Below are 27,448 nucleotides of genomic sequence, written 5' to 3'. Positions count from 1 at the left end.
ATATTTGCCTGTGGAATATTTAGCCTGGATTCGAACATTGAATAAATAAATTAATATCATGTAATGAGTTGGAGAATATAGAAATTGGAAAATAATTCTTATGATGATGCGATGATACTCATAATTCAACATTGACACTTACCAGACTTTTTGTTAACACTTATATTTTATTTATTTTACATTGTTTTAGGATGGAAACAATCATTAACTTGTTCATGAGGAATTCAGCATTTATTCTTTTGAAAATTCAAGCTGCTGTTTTTCATATTGCAGATCGTGTACACAACTGTTTGCTTGGATGATGTTCCTAGTGAACCATCTGACTTTTTCCCCCTTTCTGTTCATTATCAAGAGCGATTTTCAGCAGCTGGTCGTACTAGGTATGTCATATACATTTTCTAGATTTCTTTTTACTTATTGCATGATTCTTTTTATTTAGTTGTATAATTCTTCGATTTACAATTGTTTCAGTGGAGGGTTTTTCAAGCGAGAAGGAAAGACCAGAGACCATGAGGTACTACTTTTCTAGTCATTAACTCTGGCTTTACAGTAATGTTACACATGATCTTTTATTCTGGGCACCCATCTTAAATCTCAACACTTTGTGACTTGTATCGGCGATTTGCTTTCCTCTTTGGTTTTGAGATTCACTTTTACTTACACGGTCAGTTATTGATAGAAAACTGATACTCTGATTTGTTATTATGGAAAGGTTGGAAGATACAAGATGAATGAGACTTTGTTAACATAATATACATAGCTTAGTTACAAGTTAGCTATAACTGACTAATAGAACAATTATTGTTAGGATATAGGGTATTTGGGATATAAGGGTATAATGGGAAATGGGATTAGGATAGAATGTAGAGGAATTGTATAAATAGATTGTTTGGATAGTTAGAAGGCAGTTTTTGAGTACATTGTTTGTTAACAGGCCATTGACCTGTGAAGAGGGTTATGCCTCTGGATCTTCTATACACACACTATTTTTTCTGTTAATAATACACAATTCACCATATATTTCTCTCTGCTTTCTGGGTGTGAGAGACTGTGAGGGAGTTCTTGATTAGGTTCCCAATTCAGGAACCTATCAATTGGTCTGACGTGCCGGATCCCAATTCGGAGAGGTGAAGCCGCGCATGATGGACGGAAGAGTGGCGGCAGTAGAAGGGCAGATGGAGGCGGTAGAGATTGCAATAGCCGAGACGAAGACTGATACAATGTTCTTGCGGCATGAAACCAGGACATTGAGGCAGAATTACGAAGCAATGCGCCAAGATATCCAAGCGATCCTAAAGATGTTAGGGGATCGCAATCGCGACCCACACGGGCCACGCCGAGAGGGAAGTCAATCCTCTGTGAACGAGAGCGAGGGCGGACCGGAGGGGGAGAGAGGAAGATGAGGAGAAGGGCGACATGACAGACATATTAATTGGAGAAAACGGGTGGAGTTACCCGTGTTCGAAGATGGCGAAATGTGGAACTGGGTCAGTAGGGCGGAAAAGTTCTTCGAGGTGCAGAGAGTGGACGAAGACGAGAAATTACAACTGGCTTTGATTAGTATGGAGGGGTATGCTGGGAGTTGGTTTCGATTCTGAAGAGAGAAAACCAAGAACCATTCTTGGGAAGGGTTGAAGAGAGCTTTGGGATTAGGTTCGGGGGAGGAACGTCAAGAACGGTGTATGAGAGGCTATCGGCCATTAAGCAGGTCGGGACGGTGGAGGAATACGCAAGAGAGTTCGAAGTGTTGGTGGGGCAGACCACCAAAATTCTAGAGGAACAGATTCTGGGCTACGTCATGGCGGGACTCCCGGAAGAGGTGGGCGACCATGTCAGGCCGCATGATCCCCAAGACTTGATGACAGCCATGCGAGTAGCGCGTGATGTGGAGAAATTAGGTGCGCATACAAAGCCGGGAGGGGGATCGGCGCCCAATAACCAGAGTTCGTGGGGACGAACGATGGGGGTGGTGGCGCGAGTAGAGTTCCAACGCGATACGCAGAGTCAAGGAGGGGCCGCGGAAAGTTTCGGTTCCGTGAAGAAAGAGGCGACCCCCGTAGGCGGCGCCGCAAGAACCACTGGCGACTGGAGGGAAAGGAATACCCGCAACCTACCATATTCGGAGTACGTGAAAAAGAGAGAAGAGGGAAGATGCTTCCGGTGCGGAGGGCCTTTCAGCCCAGGTCATCGATGCCTAGAGCAGGGATTGCGAATGCTGATCTTGGCCGAAGAAGAAGAGGAAAATTTGCCACCGCCCAAGCCCCCTGACTTGAATTGAAGGGCAAAGCCAGTGGGTTTCCTTCATATGGTAACCCCAATGAGGAAGAGGAGCCATGAGACCAAGCTTCCCCATTCCAACCTTGAGGACAAGGTTGTTATGCAACGGGGTGTAATGTTAGGATATAGGGTATTTGGGATATAAGGGTATAATGGGAAATGAGATTAGGATAGAAGGTAGGGGAATTGTATAAATAGATTGTTTGGATAGTTAGAAGGCAGTTTTTGAGTACGTTGTTTGTTAACAGGCCATTGACATGTGAAGAGGGTTATGCCTCTGGATCTTGTATACACACTATTCTTTCTGTTAATAATACACAATTCACCATATATTTCTCTCTGTTTTCTGGGTGTGAGAGACTGTGAGGGAGTTCTTGATTAGGTTCCCAATTTAGGAACCTATCAGTTACACTTGCTAACAATACTGCTGCTGTAACAAAAAGCTACTGTCTAACTGAAACATCACTAACAAACCTAATACATGTCAGACAGAGTCCTATGCTCACAATTATGATCAACACTTGCGTTATAGTTTCCAATCAACAATAATAGTGAAATGTGGAGAGACTGGAATATTGCAGAGTAGTCTGCTCCCCTCCTCTGTGTTATTATACTTTTTTTCCTTAGGAGGACCCATTACTCTTCTTTTTAGATAAAAATAAGTACTAAGTGTTGAAAGTAGTGAATAAGAGTAATTTCTAGGAAATACACGTAGGATAATCTATTTATAATGAACAATAATAAGGAAAATATGGGCTAAAGCCCATATACATAATATTGTAACTAACATAAGATATTGTAACTAACATTATCTTAACAATATCTAACACTTCCCCTCAAATGGGTACATATAGATCATATGTATCAAACATGTTACAAATATAATCAATTCTAGGTCTCCGTAAAAACTTAGTGAAAATATTTGCCAACGGATCATTTGAGTTAACAAACTTAATCTTGATGTTTCTAAATTCAATCTTTTCTTAAATAAAATGCAGTCAATCTTAATGTGTTTGTTCCTTTCATGAAAGATAGGGTAAGAGCTAATATGAAGAGCAACTTGATTGTCACATATAAGTTTCATTTGAGTGACATCTCAAAATTGCAATTCTTTAAGTAATTGTTTAAGACAGACAAGTTCGCAAGTGGCTGAGGCCATAACTTTATATTCTGCTTCTGCACTAGATCATGCGACAACACTTTGTTTCTTACTCTTCCAAAGAATCAAGTTACCTCCAATCGAAACAAAGTATTTGACAATAGATCTTCTATCAGAAGGAGACTCTACCCAGTCAACATCTGAATAGCAGACAACTTAAGTATTATTATTGTGACTATATACCAAACCTTTTCCCGTAGATCCTTTAATGTACTTTAATATATGGATAATTGCCTCCCAATGATCTTCATATGGGGAATTGAGAAATTGACTCACCACACCACTGGCTGCAAAGGAAATGTTAAGATGAGTAATAATAAGATAGTTTAATTTTCCAACTAATTGTTTGTAGTTCTTTAAGATCGGAGAAAGGCTTCCCTGATTAGGTAGTAGTTTGATATTGGGATCCATGGGTGTGTCAATAGATTTTGAGTTCATCAACCTAGTTTCCCCCAAAATATTCAATGCATATTTTCTTTTAGATATAACAATACCATTGTTAGATTGTGCTATCTCAATCCGCAAGAAATATCTGAGTTTGCCAAGATCTTTGGTTTGAAAGTGGTGACAAATGTGTTGTTTCATCAGGCCATATAAAAATTTGTGGAGACGACATACTAATCCAGAAGACTCCTCCTGAGCAATAAAACCAGGAGGTTGCTCTATATAAATTTCTTCGTGCAAATCTCTTTAAAGAAAAGCATTTTTGACATCCTCTTGGTAAAGAGGTCATTGTTGAAGAGTAGCTCTATATAAGAAAACAAAAGCCATCTTTGCCACTAGAGAAAAAGTATCACCATTAGCCCAAACAAAAATTTATAACCTTTGGCCACAAGACGAGCTTTGAGACGGTCAATAGTACCATCAAGAACAATTTTGATAGTAGAGATCCACCTATAACCAACAATAGATTTCCCAGAAGGTAATGGGACGAGCTCCCAAGAATGACCTGATGCCAACCAGGATGGGCTAAGGCATCACCTACAAATTTTGGGTAGAACTAGACGAAAGGCAGGTATAAAACAATGGAGATAATCTATTGTAACTCAAAGTAGTTTAATGAGGAGATAGATTACGAGTAGAGTGTATATCTTTACGAAGTTCAATTGGAAGTTCAAACCCAGTTGTCAAAGCCGGAGGAGATGGATGATTGGGCACTAGAAGTGTGTCATTTGGTGAATGACGAGTACGCGGTTGTCGACTATACACATGAAGGGTTGGTGGAGGTGGAGAAGTCGGAGGTAGACTAGACATAACAGGAGGATCACAAATTACAGGAATATTAACCGTAGTAGAGAGAGACACACATGAAGAAGATTTAAAGTAAAGAGAAGACTCATTGAATGTGACATCAACCAAAACAAAATAACGGTTAAGAGGAGAGAAATAGAGTGGGGTACCCCATTATTACATACAAATGATGATATCCAGTTAATGAGATAACATATTGTAAACATGCCCCCAAAAATGGCAAGGCACCCAAGCATTGGAATGGACCAAACCAAAAAAGGATGTAAGCATTTTGTACTAGGAGGATATATGATGGTGCTTTGCAAATTGACATACATCACAATTGAACGATTCAACTAAGATTTGAGAGAATGAAAAAGGAAACATAAACCATAGAACATAAAAAGATGGACGTCATACATGATGGTAGAGAAGCCAAATTTGAGAGTATTCTAAAGTAGTGCAAGACTAGAGTCCATAAAACTAACAAATAGGAAAATTGAAGGAAAAAGGGGGAGGGGGGGGTGGGGGGGGTGAGTTAATTAGTGTATAAGTTGTTGGGAGGCTCAAACACCTACTGATCTTATACTCTTTATTTCATCTTTTATCTTTGTTTGGGAATGTTTTGCTGTAGATGATCATCACTAGATTTGCTCTTGTTACAGAAATCTTTGCATAGATTTAACCAGTTCTATCATTATGTACTATGAGTTGGTGGTTGGGAAGTTTCTAAGCATTTTGGACTGATTCAACTTGACTTAATTTTGGGTTGTATGTATTATTTACAATTTGGATTAGCTTTCTGCTACAATATATTTTGTAGAGAAGATGACATCTTATTTATATAAATGTTTTGTTATCTGTAAAAGGTTTTCTTTTTAATTCCTGACATTAACTTTTCATTGCCATATGTTGCTCGCAGGTTCTTATTTGTAGATTAATTGATAGGCCTCTACGTCCTACCATGCCAAAGGGATTCTATCACGAAACTCAAATATTGTCTTGGGTATAGTCCTTATAATTTCACTTCTTAAAATTTTATTGCTAGTGTCTACTTCAAATGGTTCACATGCTACCTTTGTTTTGTGTGCTGATGGTCCAAATTTATGGACTTGGGGATAGATATCTATGGACCAATTATTAAATTTCAAGAAAAATGTCACGTTGAGGAAGTTAATTTTCTCTTCAAATTGAATCAATTTATATATTTGGATAAATTATCAATAATTGTTAGTTGTGAAAATTGAGATCCTACTTAGGATTGGAAAATAAGGAAAATTATGCAAACCATGGGATTACAATAGATAATGAAATTCTTCATCTTTGGATCCATAATCTTTTGAAGATGCATTAGTAGGTCGAATGCTCCTCTTGCTTGAGTCACAAACACACTTGAGCTGAAGTTACAAGTTAACAATCCAAATATAAAAGACATTTTTTTTACAATGCGTGAAGCTAAAACACCAAAAAAGAAAAACAGCCCAATCAGAGTAGTTAATTGTGTGCATTTGCACCAATGCAGCACATCCAAAGGAGGTGGGTTGCATCACATTGCACCTTGGGGTTGCAGTTGTTGCATGACGAAAATCACAAGAGATTGTCTTTTCTAGGTCTTTGCTGCGATTTATGTTTAACGTGAGGGACTCAATTCCAGCCCTGAAAATGGTATTTGTTTTTTTTATTAATGTTAACTTTCTCTTTTCACCTATAATCCACTATTTTCATTCCCTGTCTTTAGGAAAACAGCCCTCCTCCCATTTTACCTCACAACTTCCCGTGTTTTTCTTTCAACATTCAAAATGTTTCTAACAATGATATTGATTACGTTCCTAGTAGCGCTTCCAGCAGCAATTCCTTGCTGACCTGCAACTTCCATCGAAACCTGTATTGTTTTTTTCTTTTTGGTTCAACTACAATGGCTTCATCATGCCAATCACCCACTTGAAAAGGATTAATCTGAATGAGAGAGGATTTTATTCAATTGATTAATTTTGAAGCAATACATAAGCCTCTAAATATACAAAACTCTAACCCTTAAGTAGTGATTATGTTAGGTTTCTGAGTAGGAAACCTAATTAACCAAGATCACAGTAGGCAAAAAAGATAATGAAAGAATGAATTTCTCTTATTAATGGTAATAGAATTTCTCTTATTAATGGTAATAGAATTCTCTAAACAGGAGTGTAGCCGCCTGTTAACAAACTCAATAATCAAAAGCTTAACCTAACAATAGAATCTAGCTCTATTTATATTAAATATTTTCCGCCCATCTTATACTGAATATTTCCCTAGAATATAACTCTATTTACTATAAATATCTTATACTGAATATTTTCCTATAATATAGCTCTATTTACTATAAATATCTTATACTGAATATTTCCCTATAATATAGCTCTATTTACTATAAATACTTCCCGCCCATCCTAACTGCTACAATAGTTAGGATAGTAACTCTTCAACTGATCGACTCTAGTTCTTTACCTCTTTCCACCGTTCGGCTCGAGCCCTCACCGCCTTCAACCGTTCGGCTCAACCTCTCCCCGCCTTCCATTGTTCGGTACCCTTCTTCTTCTCCCTCACCGCCTTCCACCATTCGGCTCGACCTCTCCCCGCCTTCCACCGTTCAGTGCCCTTCTTCTTCTCTCCTATACTTTCTTCTTCTCTCGTATACCTTCCAACCCCTAACATTATCTATTACCTTATATCCTATCAGATTACAAAGAGATATCTAGAATCTTCTAAGAACTTCTAACAGAGTCTACTATCACCTTCTAGTAGTTCACTTAATATCCTACAACAACAATCCCTCTCAGGTTGGTGAATGGATATCAATCATTCCCAGCTTGCATGTGAGATCATGAAATCATTAAGTAGGAAGATCTTTTGTTAACAAATTTGCTAACTGAAGCCCAAATGGAAAATAAGTAGTGATAAGCCCGCTGCTGAAATATGTAATAAGTAGTGCATTGTGAACCATTTATTTGTTGTAATCATTTTTAGTACCTAGTCTTGTACCTAGAAGTCTAGTGCACTCTATGAGTTGTACCTAGGAATCTAGGTTAGTCTTTTGATGTTTCATTTTCCACTATATCTATGATTATAAATAGAAGATCACAAGAGGGATTTTTTATGCCCTCCAATTTTATATTCTCTTTTTATTCTCAACTACCACTATCTAGTTTCTCTTTAATAAAGTGTCAATCTATCCCTATGTGCTTGGTCCTATCATGTTGAATTGGATTGTGAGCAAATGCTAATAGCTGATTTATTATCACAATAAAGAATCATAGACTCTTTACCTGCCATTTTAAGATCATTTAGAATGATTCATAGCCATAACAATTTACACACCCCATGTGCCATAGGTTGGAATTGAAGTTGGTGGTCCTTCTTCTTTACTTGATGGACCTACAAATGCTTCACAAAATCTTTAAAGATCAAATAAATGCAATAGCCAACACATGGGGTCCAAAATCTCTAGGCACCCTTTGAAATTTGCAGCATTATTATTAGTAATCACTTGCACTACATTTTTCTCTCCATCCAATTTTGCAACATCACCAACATCTTAAAAACTTTTTTTGTTGTTTTTTAGATATTGAAGTATCTAATGACTGAAGAAATACAATCTCTTCAGGATTGTTTACCAAAAAGTTACTAATTAATTGTCTTTTTTTGTTTGTTTACCCATCATTGATAATTCTCAAATATTAGGGTAGAATAAAATGATTTTGGTTCTAAGAATATATATATATATATATATATATATATATATATATATATATATATATATATATATATATATATATATATACACACACACACACAAGATTGGAAGACTAATTAAGGAAATATAATAACAACAACACTGTTGTAATATGATCGCGGTTAGATATAGTGTTTTATGTTAATTACGAAACATAATCCCTATGTTCATTATGTTAATTTTACTATAGTCAACATGATATCAAAGCCATAGATTAGAGTCTATCCTAGTAAAAGTTTTTTTTTTGGGTCTATTATTCTACCCAACATGGTATCAGACTCTTATTGGACCACCCATTAATATCTAGTTTCATGCATGAAATGTATATATTTCAGCGTGAGAGGGGTGTGTTGGAAGTCCCATATCGATTAGAGATAAAGCCAATTCACAATATATAAGTGGGTGCAAACCTCACCTTACAAGTCAGTTTGTGGGGTTGAGTTCGGCTTAAAGTTTACTTCTCAACACACCTCAAGTTATCTCAAGTGATGCCTTAGCCCACCTTACATGTTTTGTTCATAATTTTAGTCTTTGTTTTGATAAGTTATCTCCTAACACAATTATGTTTTTTTAGGATTTACTCGATCACAAAAAGGACATAAGTATTTTTCTCCTTCTTTTAACCGCTAATTTATTTTTGTAGATGTCACCTTCAATGAGTCTTCTTTTTACTTCAAGGGTCCTTCTTCGTCTTTTGATGTGTCTTTGTCTACTACAATTAATTCCTATTGTTTGTGAACCTCTAGTTGTGCCTAATCCACTGTCAAATTCTCCTCTTCACCCCAACTTCAGGTTTATAGTCAAAGACATAATTCCCAACAACCACCAAGTAACTGACTTTAAGTGTCCACTTTTTTTTCTCCTCTTGCCCTAACAACTGAGTCTGACCTTTCAATTTCCTTTCGCAAAGGTATATGTTGTACTCGTAATCCTTTCATTTATTTCTTCTGTGTCCATTCCTAAGTCTTAGTGATGCCTTAGCTCATTCTGGTTGGCATCAAGGCTTGCTAGATGAACTAAGTGCTCTTCAGAAAAATGGAACTTGGGAGCTCATTCCATTACTATCTGGGAAATTTGTTGTTGGCTGTAGGTGGATTTTTGCTATCAAAGTTGGTCTTGATGGTACTATTGATCGCCTCAAAGTTTGACTTGTGGCCAAAGGTCACACAAATTTTTTGATTGGATTATGGTGATACTTTGTCTTTAGTGTCTAAGATGGCTTTTGTTTGTTTATTTCTAGCCATGGCTACTCTTCAATAATGGCTTCTTTATCAACTCGATGTCAAAAATGTTTTCCTCAATGGAGATTTGCAGGAAGAAATTTATATGAAGTAACTTGGATTTGTTGCTCAAGGGGAGTCTTTTGGATTGGTATGTCATCTTCGCAAATGTTTATATGGCCTAAAATAGTATCATAGGGTCTAGTTTGGAAAATTTAGTTGTGTTGTTCAACAATTTGGTATGACTCGGAGTGAGGTAAATCATCCAATTTTTTACTATCACTCAAGTGCTTGATGTGTCTATTTGATAGTATATGTTGATGACATTGTTCTTACAGACAGTGACTACCATGACATCTCTTAAGTGAAACAACACCTTTGCCTCCATTTTCAAATCGAAGATCTTGGTAAACTCAGATGTTTATTGGGTATTGATGTCGCACAATCCAATGACGGTATTCTTATATCTCAAAAGAAGTATGCATCAGATTTTTTGTTTTTTAAGGAAATTGCATTGATGGCTTCAAATCAATAATGTATTTCTTTTGGGATATGAAAATATCCTCTTTAGAGTGGGCTTCACCAATCCCCAAAAAAGTACTCCAATTTTACCTTGGTCATGATTTCAAACTCCTTGGCTAGATGTTGGCTTAAAAGTTGTTGCTCCTCTTCATCATCACCTAACATTATAATATCATCCACGCACATGAACACAAGTAACATTGTTACTTTACCTGACCCAGTGTCTTTAACAAACAGTGTGTGGTCTCCTTGGCTTTGTTTGAAGCCCCAAACCTATCATAATTTTATTAAACCTTTAAAACCATGCTTGTGGTGATCATTTTAGTCACCCTTTGCTTTAGCAATAGCAGTGCTAAGCAGGACGTCATCACCCTATGCTTTGTTCTTTGTCAGTTAAGAACATAATGATGTTTATTTCAGTACTCTGCTGTAATGAAATTATGTATTTATCATGCTGTTGCTCATTTTTATTTGGTGTATTAAAATGACTGTACCTTGTAGTAATTTAACATGCTTTTTGTCTTACTATAAATTGATGATTTTAGGTTTTGAGCTATGACGGACTGCACTCCCCTGATTCTTTGGCTGTCACTGCAGCTGGTATAGCAGTGTAAGTTGGTTATTCTGTTTTCTGGAAACTGAAGGACTTGAGATCCCATGCAAAATGCTTTTTTTTTTTTTTCTATAAATTATTAAAAAACTTACCTTGCTCTAATTTTTGTTTGCCAATACATAATACTGATAATAATTCAATGAAATGGGAAGTAAATTAAAGAAAGGAGGATGAGATGATGGGATAATCCAATAGATGTAAAAATAAGGCAAGTATGCATGTAAGTAGTCCTGAGATATTTTTGTCACATGCATTATGCTATCTAAACATATTCACTAGCACTCTTCATAACTATTTGTTGGAGATCTCGCATCGATTATAGTTATTGTTAAATTATAATATATAGGTGAGGACAACCCTTGTTCTAGAAACAAATGTTTGTAGGGTTGTAAGTGTGTCTAAACTCACATTTAAGGCTATTAATCTTAATAATTTAATTTGCAGTGCACTTTCAGAAGTGCCAATGTCAAAAGCAATTGCTGGGGTTCGTGTTGGTCTTGTTGGTGATAAGTATATAGTAAATCCTACTACCAAGGAGATGGAACACTCTGAATTGGACCTCTTGCTAGCTGGCACAGATAGTGCAATACTGATGATAGAGGTATAGCATTGTCCTTCTTGTGAACAATAACATTATAGGTATACCAGTATACTGATAGAACATGTTTCAAAATTATTTGTAACTTGCTTGCAATAAGTATAGCTCTCCTAATATTTTGGAAATAGAAAATAGAAGATTCTGTGAAGGTCATAGATATTATCTTACACTTCATACAATACAACTATTTGTTCTGTATATCTTTTTCTTTAGCTTTTTTTCCTAGTTATTATGATAAACTCTGATATCACCCAGACTCAAAGGATGAGCCTAGAGGCATATGATATGGTAAATAGCTTGCCGTGTTTTGATGCCAGAGTACATATACGAGAATGCCAATTATCCTCATTCCTTCACTTGAATAAATAATATGGAGAAAACAGTGTGTTCAACCTACACTGTTGTACCTTTTATTGATGTGTGTGTGTGTATATAGGTTACAAAAAGAGGCTAGACACTTACCTTAAACCCTAACCATAAAGCTGGATACACTGCTTGCTGATTTGTGATATTAATACTATACTTAGCCTGCAAATTCGTTGGAAGTGATTTGGAGTTCCAAATTTGTCTCCTTTCCACAGTCTCTTTCTGTTAGGTTCCTGGGTATGGAACCTAACTCAGACAATCACTCACACACACAATCAAGAACTCAACAATAAAAAGAATGATTTTTTTATTGATATGAAAACAATGTACACAGATAGCACTAACGGAGGCCTAATCCCCCTTAGAAGGTCCAAGACATGTTTATACAAAAGAATATCACTAACTAACTTTCTACAAGACCCCCCTAGCCTTCTTATAGAGGCAACCCCTTCTAACTACTCAACATACTGTTCGATTCTTCATCTCCCATTCCCTTAACCGTTTGGTCCACGTCCCCCTGCCTTATATCCTATCATTACACCCTGCTGCAAAACAACCTTGTTCTCAAGGTTGGAACAATGAAGCTTGAGCCCATAGCATTGTGATATGGTCTTAGCATAGGAAGGGAACCCGCTGGCTACTACTTGCAACTTCAGGTCTGGAGGCCTGGGTGGTGGCAAATCCTCCTCCCATGTCTTCCATTCTTCCTGGATTCTGTTAAGGGTTAAATATGTTTTTAGTCCCTAAACTATCAAGCAAATTTGTTTTTAGCCCTCCTCCTTAAGGAAACCTTAATTTTTGGTCCTCCAAAACTAACACCGTTAAAACCCAGCTAATGTGACTAATGTCTGGCCACATGTGCTCACAACTTTCCTTCCTAACTCTTGGCACGTGTGATTGCATGTTTGATGAAGAAGGTAATTATTTAGTTTTGGTTTATCTAATAAACCAATCAAACTTGAAGCAAACTTTGAAGATTATGGGAGCAGATTGACGACGCTTGGCGATTTGGCCGACGAGTCTATCGCCCTTCTTGGTTAAGCGACCATGGAAGGGGTGTTTCATTAGCCCTCGGCTTTGACGATGATGGTGGGCTTCCTAGTAGATTGCTTCACAATTTAAATTAGCGATTCTAGTTTGCTTATGGGAGCAAATTGATGGCAGCGTGAACTAGTTTCACCTGGCGCCGCGGTCGCTGTTCTGGTTTTTGTTTCGCAGGGTTTGAGACGCGAGGATGGAGGCAAAGGAGACAAACTCACAGTGCTCCAGTGACAGCGGCGCTTGGTGGCGCGACGAATGTTGATGGACGTACCTGATTTGGGGGTTCTCTCTGCTTCACAGGCACGCTGGATCTAAACCGCAAGAGACGCAATTTTGTAGAGGTGCTTGGGCGGTGTCAATGGCTGCCATGGGGTTTGCTGTTTTCTGATTGCAGGTTGTGCGATAATGAAAGAGGACAATCCTAGCGGCGATGGGGGAGCAGTGGCGCTGTGGCGATTTCGGTTGTGAGCAACGACGCTGATGGAAATCCTCGCCGGTGATGGCGGTGGTGGAAATCCAGCCGCAAGAACGACGCGTTGCAGGATGAAGGAGGTACTTTGTACCAATCAACTTTTCGAAGAAGAAAGGGTCACACTTTGAAGCCAATCAACCTAATAAACCAATATTCTCACTTTGCATTAAAAAATACCAGCGTGCCAAGAGTTAGGAAGGAAAGCTGTGAACACACGTGGCCAGATGTTAGCCAGATAAGCTGGTTTTGAACGCTGTTAGTTTTGGAGGATCAAAAATTAAGGTTTCCTTAAGGAGGAGGACTAAAATGTTCCTTACTTTGAAAGAGGGACTAAAAACAAATTCGATTGATAGTTTGGGGACTAAAAACATATTTAACCCTTCTATTAATGTCCAACATTCAGGTCACCACCTTTTTAGAATCATAAGCCTTGAGAAAACGGTCTTCAATATCTTTCAGTGCTTCTAGCAGCTCTCTTCCCTCTACAGGTGTAACACGAACTGCAAGCCCCTTTTGCTCCCCTTGGTTCTCAGTGGCCACATCCACCACCTTTACTGTTTCAATACCACTGATCGCTTGCTTCGCAACACCTTCACTGTTACTTTTATTATTATTATTATTATTATTCTCTTCAATACTCACCATGTTGTGCTCACCCTCTTCTCTTTTCACCCACGGAAAGAATGGTTTTTCCTCATGCTCTTCTTCATGGTTGTCCCCGTGCCTTTGTTCAAGTTTGGGCTTTTGAATGTGGTGCCTGAACTTACTTTGTTGTCCTTTTTCTTTGGACCCAATTTCCACGGGGGCGTCAAGCGCATCGTTCCCTGCTTCGGTATCGGTCTCGGGATCAGTCATGCCCCGCTCCTCACGTGCCCTCACAATGAGTTTGACGGCCTCAATCAATACGTCATCGAAATTTGGCGGCAACTTGCCTCTAGCGATGGCGCTTCCCTTGAAGCGATCGTAGTCAAAGAGCAACGCATGCCACTTGCAGCGGCACTGAGCGAGATTGCGCTGCACGTCCAAGGCCACGCAGTTCTGGGCGATGATGTTCCACTGCTGGTAGGAGGAGAGCGCGACAGAGCAGTTGGCTTCCACCGCTATGACTTTGTTCACCAGAATGAGCGACTCGATGGTGCTCCAATCTAGAGCCGCTTGGGAGCGCATGCAACGAAACGCGCTAGTCGTACCTGAAACGTCGATGATGTCATCTTCGTAAATCTTCATTTTCATTGCTTTTTGCCCTCCAAATCGCACCACCTTAGCTTCTTTCAGTCCTTTCCAAGAACGATTCTTGGTTTTAGCCTTCCAGGCTCGGGTCCAATACCCAACACTTCCCTCTATGCTAATGTATGCCAGGCGCACTTTTTCTTCTTCTATCACCCCTTGAGTCTCAAAAATTTTCTCCGCCCTAGCAATCCACTCCATAGGATCAAACCGTTCGAAAGTGGGTAGTTCTACCTTCATCCAGTTCCTCCTCCAAGATCTCTCTTCCCCTTCTCTGATTCTCGTTAACAAAAGGTTGATCTTCCTCTGAACCATCTTTCTTTCCTTTCATGGCAGATTCATCACTTCTTGCTAAGCCCTTTATCTGAATCTTGATATTCTGCATCATTTCTTTTATTTCTTGGGTAGTTCTTCTCCATTCTGCTAGCACTCTTTTTTGTTCACTGGCCCACCTCTCCACAATATTGATTCTTCCTTCCAAAGTATTGATTCTTCCTTCCATCATGTTCTCCTCTCCAACGTATCTGTAAGGTCGGACCAATTGTTAGGTTCCTGGGTATGGAACCTAACTCAGACAATCACTCACAGACACACAATCAAGAACTCAACAGTAAAAAGAATGATTTCTGTATTGATATGAAAACAATGTACACAGATAGCACTAACGGAGGCCTAATCCCCCTCACAAGGTCCAAGACCTGTCTATACAAAAGAATATCACTAACTAACTTTCTACGAGACCCCCTAGCCTTCTTATAGAGGCAACCCCTTCTAACTACCCAACATTTTGTTCGGTTCTTCAACCCCCATTCCCTTAACCGTTCGGTTTGTGTCCCCCTGCCTTATATCCTATAACTTTCAGTTTCAACTTGACACATAAATACATTATCACAGATAAAGATCAACTGTGAATTGCAAAATGAAGAGGTTTCCAGGAAGGCCAGCTGAGTTAGCCTTTTTGATATTTACTTTGAAGCAAATTTAATTCTGAAAACAGATGTTAGATGAACTTCTATGTGGTTAAGATCAAGTAATCGAAATCTGTAATTAACATATTTGTAATCCTTATCCAAATCAAGTACTTGCAATCTCAACAATTTGTTTTACTTCACCTGCAGCTTTCTGCAGAAAACAGATTCAAAGTTTTTCCTGCTCTTCTAATTTGTCAGTATTTTGAAAATCCAAGACCTTTCACCATTTCAGCTGTCTTAGAGTCAAATTGCAGGAATATGCATTGGTTGGTATATAATAAAAATGATGAATTGATATCTTTTCAGAATCGAAAATATATTGAATGTGAATCATGATTCTGGAAACTCTTATGGTTGTACTTTTACGCTGGCTCAACTGGTATATACTTTCATTGCAGGGATATAGCAATTTTATTCCAGAAGAAAAGTTACTCAGGGCTGTCGAAGTTGGTCAGGTTTAACTTATAGTAGTGCTATTAGACAAGCTTATGAAACCCTTTGTTTCTTAAATTATTATTTGCACAGCATCATGCAAAACATTTATTTGTGGCTGTTGGATATACAGCATGAAAGTAAGGAATCACCACAGGATTTTGATCTTTAAAATTTTCTTCGTTGTCAACTTCTTACAAGTTTAATAATTTGAAAATATTTGTAAACAACCTCTTTTCTTTCTACATCTATCTGTGTTAAAACTTCAATTCATTTTTCAGTGACTATTATTGCTTTGTGCATATTAATATTTCACTATAAAAGCTTATATAGTACTAGAGTAAGCTACTTGCCTCCATTACAGGTTTTTAGTTATAGTGCATTTGTAATATTTACTGTGTAGACATTCATATCTTTGTGTGGTCTGTTTTCTTTGATAGTTTATCAACATTCCTGCTTAAGGTTGATTGTATTATATTTTTCCTGTTCTTCACTGTTAGGATGCAGTCCGAGCAATCTGTAATGAAGTAGAAGTTTTGGTTAAGAAGTGTGGGAAGCCAAAGATGTTGGATGCCATCAAGCTACCTCCTCCTGAACTTTATGAACATGTTGAAGTATACTCCTTGCTATCCTTTATCATTTTCTGCTATTCGTTTAGTCCAAAAGTTTATAATTATTCATGATTTGCGAATGTCTATCTAGGGAAATGTCTATCATTTCGTTGTTTGTTTGGACAATAGTAGTTCACAATATTAATGCTATTGACTTTATGTGGGTGGGAACAGTGGCCAACAATAGGACAAATCACAAAAATTAGCTAGTTAATAATAGAAGCTGAAAAAGAATACTGAAATCACAAACTGCAATATCTGAGCCAAATTTGTGGGTTCTAAGAAGTAGAATGAGTCTGCTGGAAATATAGAGTTTAGGTAGGGTAGGAGTCATACTAGAAAGAGAGAAAGCTGTGGATATTAGTAGAAGAATATTAATTTGGTGTTATATAATGCAAAAACACTAAGACCTATCTTATGTACGCTAATAATAATTATGTCTATTGTTAATGGAGCAAGGTCATCAGATGCATTAAACGCCCATAAGAGGCTGATGACATTTATGCCTATAGGGGACAGGGAACCAAAAGGCACTCCCACCATTGATGAAAAGTGATAATAATAATAATAATAATAATAATAAAAAAAATAATAATAATAATGTCTTTTAATCCTTATTTCACCTTGTTTTCCACTCTTACAACTCTGCATTCTGGTTCCTTTTTTCTGTGATTTTTTAAAATGTGTTGGGCTAGTGCCACTACTGATTGCGCCAGTGGGCTCAAAGATAACATGCTTGAATCAGAGTTATCAATTGTGTGCAGTGGAGGCACTATATAGTGCTGTCAAGTAGTGGCAGGTGGCTGCAACAGGTGCTGAATTGCATAGTGTTTATGGGATGTGGTCACTGCCTCAATCACGGCCACTATAGTGGCAAAAAACGTTGCTGTTATGTCCACTTTGATGAACAGGGATTAAAAACCCTAAGTTTCCCTAGTTTATTTTCTTGGGAGAGTCTCAAGATATAGCTATTGGTGTTGTTGTGGTCAGCTGCTCTGCCCTGAAATAAGTTGGGTCCTCGAATTTGACCTTATTCCATAGACAATTCCTCCACTTGTGTAAATTGTGTCATACTGAAAATTTGCCATTGAAACTTCTGAGATTCTGGGAGGATTTCAAAAGCATGTAGTACCATTAATATACTTCTCTGGACTCAGGCCATATTTTTCACTTTCACAATGTCATTGAGATCACTCAATTATGTGCTGCATTTCACTTCAGACTTCACCCTCCTGCTCCACACTGTTCTTTTAAAATCTCTAGCATGTTTTGTTACTTTTATCTGGTGTGAAGTTTACTTCTGTTTTCTTAGACATTTATGATATGGTTTTGCACATTTGTTGCTATTGTTAGTTTCTTGCATGTCCTTGTTTGAGAGGACTATGGTTTTACTTAATATTTGTTAGACAAGATATAATTGAAGACTTCAATGAATAGTTTTTTTAAATAGTGGTTGGATAGAAACTGAAGTGTGAGGAAATGTGCAGGAAATTGCAGGTGATGAGATAGTAAAAGTTCTTCAAATTAGAAACAAAATACCCAGAAGAAAAGCCCTTTCATCATTAGAAGAAAAGGTTCTGAATATACTCACAGAAAATGGGTTTGTCTCAAATGACTCAAAACTGAGGAGTAGTTCTGAGACGATTGCAGAGGTTCTTGAGGATGAGGATGAAGATGAGGAAGTAATTGTTGATGGTGAAGTTGACGAAGGTGATGTTCATATAAAGCCTACTTCACACAAACCGGCACTTTTAGTAAGTACTATGCACATTTCTAATTTATTTTATCTATTTTTTTGACATGTATTATTAAGTGATGTATATTTGGTTAACTTAGGCTCCGTGCTCAGTTCATAGTTATTTTTTAAGGCCATTTCTAAGATTTACATTCAAGCAGACTGGATTGCTCAAATAAGTTGATTATTCTTGTTCTCTTTTTTAAGTTTTGTAGTTTCTCTGTGGCTTGAGGAGACTTGTTCGTACTTCTCTCATTGTTTCTTAGTGAATTCTTTTGCTAAACCTGTATTGGCAAATATTTTTGTTGTTTCTCTTCTGCTTGTGTGCATGAAGCCTCTCATCATCTGTTGACTAAAGGATTCCTAAAATTTGAGTCAAGATATTTTATGATTTAGATTTTTTCCTATTGGTTTTAATTTTATATATTTGTTGTATCTTGGTTTTATTACTTGCATAACAATCCCACAATCTTAGCGATTTATTTCCTAGATTAGGTTGTGCTTGTTTCCAAAATTATCCAATCAATTTATGTATATATATGAAATGTATGCAATATGAAATAATAAGAAATAAATTATTTTCTTCTAAAGTTGAGATTCTGAAAGGAAGATTGCCAATTGGTTCTTTAGGGATTCAGAATATGTTGTGACTTGATTTATGAAAAAAATTAGAAGGCTACAGTTACAAAAGGTTGTCTTGAAACATAATTCTGTATTGATTTCCCCTCTCTGCTTGTGATTGTTTTAGGTGAAATACCATTGTCAATGAGGAAATATGGGCCAGCTTTGCTACATTGTTTACCTCTTGGGCTTTGTTTTCCATAAATTTATCTGTTTGTGATGATACCCTACTGCGTTGTAATATTTTCTCTGCTCTCTCTTTAATAATGTCTTTATTTACACCTTCACCCAAGAACTGGGACAAAAAGAGGATATTATTCATGTTATATCTTCCTTGTTTTGTGTATGCAGTATCCTACTCTGTGTCAATCTTTCTGGCTATTGACATTGTTCTTTATAATTTATTTTTGTGTATTTTAATTGTTTAATGTTTATACTTTGTTCCTTGATTCATGTAGAGATCATGCCTTTCCCTGTTGTATCCATGTTTTTCTGAATCCATTTGGTTTTACTATTTAACATATGTGTATTTCTTTTTCGGCTACAGTTTTCTGAGGTAGATGTCAAGTTGGTATTTAAGGAAGTGACATCCAAATTTTGGAGGAAGCGCATAGTAGAGGTATGAATACTTATAGTGAAATAATTAAGATTACTATGGAACATAATATTTTGTATGGTTTTTGCTGTCTTTGGGAGAGTTCTGTCAAATTGGCTGGGTGAAAGCAATACCAATAATGCAAGATTTTGACAAAATAGAATGGGTGAAAGATGGTTCTTGGTTGTTGGACTTTAAACCTTAAATATTCTTGATAGTCATTGGTATATCGTGGTTCAACTTTATTAGATTGAAAGAAACTTGTTGTCTTGTTAGGAAAACCATGTAAAGAGAACAGTTCTTTCGAGTGTGACCTTTTCTCCTACAAAAGGAGCATCGAGGAATCCATTTTTAGTAAAAGGAGGCATATTGAAAGAGGAATCTATCAACAATTAGAATTACAACAACTTAAAGGGTCTAGATCACAACACCCAAATCAGCAGGCCAACACGCCCAATATAGCAACAACACTAAGTAGAAAACCAATAACTATTTGCAACCAGCAACTTGTATCTCTATCATAATACAATGATTACCACTAGTTAGAAACAACAATACTCTTCATACCATAGTGGGTGCCAACTGTAAAAGACATAAAATAATATTGGAAGAAGAGTCTGAGAGAGATAGCGGATGAAGCCTGAGAGGAGAGATAAGTCTCTCAACCAAAGTTGAAAACAAAGAAATAAGGGTAAAAATAGGGACAAAGAGGTTCGATGACCCTTGTGGAGGAGATGTAAAATTTCTTCAGTGAGGGTAACGAAGTGTGTGGCCTTTATGTGACGAGTTGTGATAAAGAGAGAGGTTGCACAAGCAATGAGAAACCTGGTAGGTTGGATGTCACACGGCAAGACACATCAAATTCGGTGGTTGTCAGTGGAAAAGGTTGCAGTCAATGACGATTGACAATGATAAAACACAGTGGAATAATCCCTATATCTCAATGAGATGAACCATACTAGGTGTCCGTCATAAAAAAAGATGAGTAGAGACAGACAATAGTGGAGGATAATGGTGGATAGTTGTAGACGACAGTTACATAATCAAGATAAATTATTCTAACAAGCTTATTCAATGAATTTAGATATAGTTCCTTGATCTCTTTATGGCAAAGTATTATAAACAATTAACTTGTCCATGCCTATACTATACTTTCTAAAGTTCTACTTATGAAACATGTTATGAAACAATTCTTGTACTTCCTTTTAACCTTAATCTTTTGGGTTGAATTTCTTTATAAAATAGGATATAGTATTTTTTATATATATAATTTTTGTAAGTTTAAGTAAATGTAATTGATACAATGAAGTTGCAATCCCTTATAACTTGTTGGCTTGACGAATTACCAAACTTAATGGATCCATGTTTATTGATTTATTTTGTCTGTAACAGGGGGGAAAGAGGAGTGATGGGCGAACACCTGCTGAAATACGTCCAATCAACTCTAGATGTGGCCTATTACCTAGAGCACATGGAAGTGCTCTTTTTACAAGAGGCGAAACACAGGTCTTGGCCAACTTTATTTGTTTACAAGTTTATGCTCTGGATGATGTATGTTGGTGTCTATATTTGCTTATGCCATCTAATTATCTCTTTTAGTTTGTTTATTAGTTTTATCAGAAGGGGACATAGAATGAACAAATACAAAGGAGGAACAAAATTAATAAAATCAACTCTTTGTTCTTTTAACACAAGTGATTGGAACGATATATTGATTATTCAGGTTATTACATGACTTAGAAAGATGAAATTCTATAATTTTCTCAGCCCTACTGATGACAGAATAGTGTGTTATCTGTTGAGCCTTGTGTATCGCATAGAACACCTGATTTAGTAATACTTTATAAATTGCAACTCTTAATTGCTGCCCCAAAAAAAATACCCACCTTGGGAAGAGTTACTTTCTCCAAATTCTCTTCAAGAATGCTAGACACTTCAGTTGTGACTTTGTTGTTTTAAGAAGCTTCTACAGGTGTTTTTCACTCTGACTTTTCCCAAGATCAAAAGAGTATGTGATAGGACTTTGAGGGTTTATGAAAGGAGGAAAGGAATAAAAAAATAAGACATAGATGTTAGGGGGGTTAAGTGGGCCGTTAGGAGGTTGGTTGTCTGTTTCTGGTAGGGGTTAGCTTTATAAGGGAGAGGGAGTGTCTAGGGACAGACATGTTGTTTTGTTGTATCTTAGTTGACAGGAATATTGCATGCTGTGTAAAGGGAGAAGGCTCCCTTGGAAGCTTACGAATTGTGTTCTTTGTCACCAAGAATAATAATACAGACTATACAGTGTTTTTCTGTGTGAGAGAGTGTGTGCAAGGTGTCTTTCGGTGTGAGTTCTGGGTTTCTTGTTCCAAGAAACCTAACAGTGTGCTTCTGTCATTATGAATTTGGGTCTGGTCACTAGTCTTGGGAAGAGTATCTATACTTTTCTACTTTTGTACTTTACTTTTAGTTCCACTTTCAGTACTTGTAAGTGATACTGAATCTGCAGCTTAACCTGAGTGATTAATTTGCTTTATCTGGTTGGCAGTCACTGGCCGTTGTTACACTGGGGGATAAACAAATGGCACAAAGAATAGATGGACTTGATGGTGATGATGAATTAAAGAGGTTCTATTTACAGGTCTCTTTAAAATTTGGCTACTTTTATGTTCTCTTATATTTTTGTGGATATTACCTATTCTGAGAAATTTGAGCATATTTGAAAAACACTACTACACTGGATGGCTTGATTTGTTTATCAGTTTGGATTAAACCCAATTAACTCAAAAATCCAAATCGAATCAATTAAATGGGTTCATAATTTTAGCCTAATAAATGAATCAAATGAGATAGTTATAAATTCAGTTATCAGTCGTGATTTACAAAAATGATAAACACAAACGGAAGCAATGATGTGACTTTTTCTATTATTAATTAACTGCTATGCATGGAGCTCTATGATATAAATCTTATATAATTATATATTTTTATTTTTACTACTATTTAGTTTATGTAAGCAAATTACAATACATATATTGTTGACACACTTTAATGAGAGAATTATTAGTGAATATTTCAATAATATTGCCTTTTTTTCCAAAACATAATTTTGCACATTTGTAGATTATGGAACCTAATTGATGTGAATGGAATCAACTCATTCTTGATCAGGTTGCTTTGCTTTGAATTGTGATAAAAAATTTAAAAAGTTTGACGCTTTGAGCTGTTTCAAAAGGTTTGAAAAATTGTAAACTTGAATTGTGCTAAAAAAAGCTGAGAAATTCAAACTAGAGAAAACTGATTGGTTTAAATTTTATATTTTTCTATACCTAATTCAGATTGAGTCATGAACACCCTACTTGTGCCTGTTGGTTGTCTAGCATAGTGCATTATTAAAACTGTAAATGCCAAAAGGCAAGATAAACACTGAACTGCTATTTAGTAGGTCATAAAGGCCTACTGAAGACAGGAGGAATAAACTTTGATCTCCTTTAGTTAAGTAGACATGGTAGCAACTGCTACGCCATTTGGTTCTGCTGGGGTTATTGGAGTGGTTGTTTATTTTTCTTTTATGCCCACTGAAGAGTTGCTCTTGTTACCGGGAAACTCAACAGAATAGTAACAGCTTTTGGAAAATCAGGCAGTCATTAGAAAAGTCTAACAATATATAGAATCTTGTCAAACTTACTGAAGAACTTTTTGTGGAAACAGGAGGGCCCTTTAGATCAGGAGCTTTGATACCATGCTATTATATGAGAAAGGAAATTTTCTGAATGTGGTCGAGCGTTTTTCTCAGTAAGTAAATTGATTTATTTATAACAAGAATGATTACAGAGATAATAAAAAATATCTACTGATTTCAAGGAAACAACTAAAACATCGAAACTTCCCATTGAATATAGTAAAATTAGGTATATGATTAGTTTTTCTTGTGTCTAAAACACACATTATAATGAAGAATGATACAAGTATATATGGGAACCAAACATAAATATGATAAATAGAAAATATTTTTAAAAAACAATAGCAACAATATCTACCAATATCAAACAATATCAAAAGTCTACGTTTTCCTAATTAATATAAAACCTAATTAATATAAAACGCAATATATCTAATACTTCCAAAGTTACATTGACTTAAGCTTGATACTAACTAAACTACTTAGAAAGATAACATATATTAACTTCTCCTGTTGAAGATATGATACTTTATAAATAGGGAGATATGTGTAGCGAACATTCAAGATATGATTAGATACTCTAGGAAAATATGTAAAGCTAACAATCAAGGATTATATCTCTTATTATTCTTTATTTAGCTTTCTTAGTTTTTATTCTTGATCATTTTAAAAGAATCTTGTGTTTTCTGACACAAATAGCAAATCTTATATGTCCTGTTGATCTGCCGGAGAATATAGTAGAATGTTAATACCTGTTACTTTTGTTTAGCTCTATCTTGTTAGCTGTCTGTTATTCTTTTTGTTAGGCTGTTATAACTTTCGTCACCATGACGTTGTAAATGACCCTGATGAAGCTATAACTTTCTGTTAGGCTGTTAACATATGTAACAACCTTGGCATCTTCATAATCTTTCTATTCACAGTCATGCAATCATACACTTTCATTTTCGCTCTGTTTCTCAGTATATTCAATATGGTATCAAGAGTGTCAGATTTTATTGTCGTCTATCTAATAAACTTCCTGCTGCTCCTCTCAACTTTAAGGTTTATGTTGTTCTTGTTTCAAACCGCACTCAAGTATGACTTTCTCAAATATTTTGGATGTGCCTGTTTTCCTTTTCTCAAATCAAACAAGCTAAAGTTTGGGTTCCAAGAGTGTGTTTTTCTCGGGTATTCTTCCCATGCAAACTAGATGTAAATATGACATATCCAACCTTGTCTACACTCTACACTTCTTGCTCATGTGGGGCCTTTGTGTACTAAAAAGAATTTGAGATCTATATGTTTTATATTTTTTCCCTTAATATCGTATGATAATTATTGTCTACTTCTTAAATTTTGCAGTATTCATTTCCTCCTTCAAGTGTTGGGGAAGTTGGCCGGATTGGTGCCCCAAGCAGAAGAGAAATTGGTCATGGGATGCTTGCCGAGAGATCCCTTGAACGAATTTTACCTTCTGAAAATGATTTCCCTTACACTATACGTGTTGAGAGTACTATCACAGAAAGTAATGGCTCTTCAAGGTGAGTTTCTTTTTTTCTTCTTTCCATTTTCAGCTCCCCATTTTCTTTATTTCTTTGTCATTTTCCATGATTATTCTAAAATAGTGAAGATTGAATGAAAATGCTTGTCGGGCTACACATGTTCTGGTACTTATAGTTTAATTTCCAATTAGAGTAATTACAAGACTTTGGTCTGTTTGGACAAGCTTCTTCATGAGTCCTTCTAGGAGAGAAAAATAGGAAGGGAAAAATGAGTTGAGTTCTCCATAAGCTAAAATTAGATCATGCCTAAGTTAAAAATAAAAAAATTAGAGAAGCTATACGAGAGAGCTTCTACAAGTTAGCTTTTATGGAGAAGCTAAGTTCATTTTTCTTATTTTCTTTCTAGTCAAGGATCTTATGGAGAAACTTGTCCAAACTGACTCTAATTAGTGCTAATCAAAAACTAATATCTAGCCTAATAAAGTTGTTAGATATATTGCGTTTTATGTTAATTAAGAAATATAGTCCTTATGCTAATTATGTTATTTTTTCTGTTTTTTTTTATTCTTTCTGCAGCCCACATACTCATTCATATCTATTTTTACAGATTGTTTTCTTGTCTTTTCGATCCCCTCATGATCCTCGAGTTTAACACTAGTGCTTAAGAGTTTCTCCTAGCTTAGATTATACATAGCTTATGAGATTAGGTCATCCTCATAGTTATGTCATGAAAATTGTACTACAATGCGATGTAAGATCCTATTTTCTAATAAGAAAAACAATACATTTTGTTCAACCTGTTGGATGGGCAAAGTCCATTCTCAAACTTGAAGATGTCTTTTTCATGTTCTATGTTCTGAAACTTTTCAATAGCCTTCTTCTCTTTTTACAAACTTGTGCATGATCTAAACTGTTATGTAATATTCCCCTCACTGTGTCCTTTTGGATTTCTAGTCAATGAGATCTTTAGCAGAATTTTGCTCTGCGATACTCTCCAGACATGTTTGCTGTGCCAATGCTGTTGTCCACTCTAAGAATTTTTGCTCCCTAGCAGCTTTCTGCTCTCTGGGCATTTGTTTGCTCTCCTGATGCACTCTTTGAGCATTTTTTGCTCTGAAGTAGTTGACATGCCCTCTGGAAAACATTTTCTCTCCAACAGCTGCTGCCTCATCTAACTTTTAATGCAACACTGTGAGCTGTACCTTCTCTGGCAGCCACTATGCCTGCCTGATTCAATCAATTGCCATCATGTGCCACCGGCTCCTTAACATTTCATATTAATATACCTACCCACACCAAATCGATGTGTGAAGCTTTATTAGCTCCAACAACCAACTAGTTGACATATTCACCAAGTTTCTTAAGGGGGTCTGATGACATTTGTAACAAGCTTGACTCATGGTAGATGAGTTAGCTTGAGGGAGAGTGTTAAAAATATGATTTGATTCTATTAAACAGGGAAATATCTTAGGAAATATTTATTATACTTGAAAAAGTTAATATGAACGAAAGAAGATTTTTAGTCAAATTAATTCATTTGAAACGGTACATCAGTCTCTCTATATAGAAAACCTTAACTCTAAAGTAATAATTACAAATTTTATCATGTTCTAACAGCAGCCTCCTTATCTAGTTATGCATTTAATATCCTACTAACAACAATATCTCTAGAGTTTTCTAGAATCTTCTAACAACTGCTATTAGCTTCTAGTTCTACCAATTTCTAGTTTTGCATTTAATATCCTACTTACAACAATTATTAATCATTGATATTGTTCCTTATTACTCTATCTCTTCTTAGATATAAATAAGAGTACACATGTGTACACAACATACAATTACAAGTAATCCTATTAATAGGCACTGCTTTATATTTTTTCAAAATATACTACTGTTATTTTCTCTTACATAGCTTTTAAAGTTTCTATGTTTAATATCGAATTTTTTATTTTATTATAGCATGGCTTCTGTTTGTGGAGGTTGCTTAGCATTGCAAGATGCTGGGGTTCCTATCAAGTGTTCTATTGCTGGAATTGCAATGGGTTTGGTATTGGACACCAAGGAATTTGGTGGAGATGGAACTCCGCTTATTCTGTCTGACATAGTTGGATCTGAAGATGCATCTGGAGATATGGATTTCAAGGTTATGATTTACATCATTGAACTTGTGATACTTATTTTTTCACGTGATTATTTCAATGGTACTTGGGGAGTTGGGTTTGTTCAATTTTTTTTCTGTCTATTTCAATTTTTGTATAACTCCACAGAGATAATTTTAACAATGTTAGGACAGAAAATATAGCATGATAGGCTGAAACCATATATCCAGGCTACGTGGCATTGGTTGATTGCATTAAATAAAAATAATTATTGGAGATTTTATTCCTATACACAGACATGATATACCTATAAATAAGATTTTAATAAGGATGATTCTAATAAAACAAGCCTACAATTCCAACGTTCCTAATTAAATAAGAAAACAAATCGGACAGGGAAGATGTGCCAGGAAGTGGGTGGCTGACGATGATGGTGGCTGTTTGGTGGTGTGGATGACAGACAGAAGGGTCAATCGGACAGGGAACATTTGGCAATATGATTAGACAAAGATGACTAGTTGGAGTTTCAATTTCTATTTTTTTGGGAACTCAGACAAAGAAATAGTGACAAAATGGGTCAAAGAGTATGTTACCATGTTGAAAGAGACGTGTAAGACAAGCTAAAATTGTGCGTCTAGAGAAAAGAATAGAGTCCACTTTATATAGGATGTTTACAATTACTGCAAATAATTTGGAGATTTTATTCCTACATATATAATATGAAATACCTATATATATATATATA

General features: G+C 36.3%; 2 protein-coding genes across 2 annotated transcripts in view; one reads left to right on the top strand and one right to left on the bottom strand.

Annotated features, from left to right (window-relative positions):
- Positions 1-27,448, top strand: part of RIF10 (polyribonucleotide nucleotidyltransferase) — a 39,877-nt gene that overhangs the window by 5,485 nt on the left and 6,944 nt on the right. The window contains exons 3-15 of the mRNA XM_088115946.1: positions 274-380; positions 472-514; positions 5,589-5,672; positions 10,723-10,787; positions 11,235-11,391; positions 15,864-15,920; positions 16,398-16,511; positions 17,996-18,262; positions 19,412-19,483; positions 20,852-20,965; positions 21,987-22,079; positions 24,465-24,643; positions 26,564-26,747. Of these exons, the coding sequence (XP_087972072.1) occupies positions 274-380; positions 472-514; positions 5,589-5,672; positions 10,723-10,787; positions 11,235-11,391; positions 15,864-15,920; positions 16,398-16,511; positions 17,996-18,262; positions 19,412-19,483; positions 20,852-20,965; positions 21,987-22,079; positions 24,465-24,643; positions 26,564-26,747 (1,536 nt within the window). The remainder of the gene's footprint in view (positions 1-273; positions 381-471; positions 515-5,588; positions 5,673-10,722; positions 10,788-11,234; positions 11,392-15,863; positions 15,921-16,397; positions 16,512-17,995; positions 18,263-19,411; positions 19,484-20,851; positions 20,966-21,986; positions 22,080-24,464; positions 24,644-26,563; positions 26,748-27,448) is intronic.
- On the bottom strand, positions 12,376-15,851 carry LOC148197878 (uncharacterized). The gene has a single exon (XM_088115947.1). It carries the CDS (start codon positions 14,807-14,809, stop codon positions 13,667-13,669), a length of 1,143 nt encoding a protein of 380 aa, XP_087972073.1. The 5' UTR covers positions 14,810-15,851; the 3' UTR covers positions 12,376-13,666.

This window comes from Vigna umbellata, chromosome 5 (genome assembly GCF_029865625.1).
Source record: "Vigna umbellata cultivar VRB3 chromosome 5, Vumbellata_1.0, whole genome shotgun sequence".
NCBI classification, from domain to species: domain Eukaryota; kingdom Viridiplantae; phylum Streptophyta; class Magnoliopsida; order Fabales; family Fabaceae; genus Vigna; species Vigna umbellata.
Note: the sequence above shows the minus strand (reverse complement) of the source record. Positions and strands in the feature narration are given on the sequence as shown.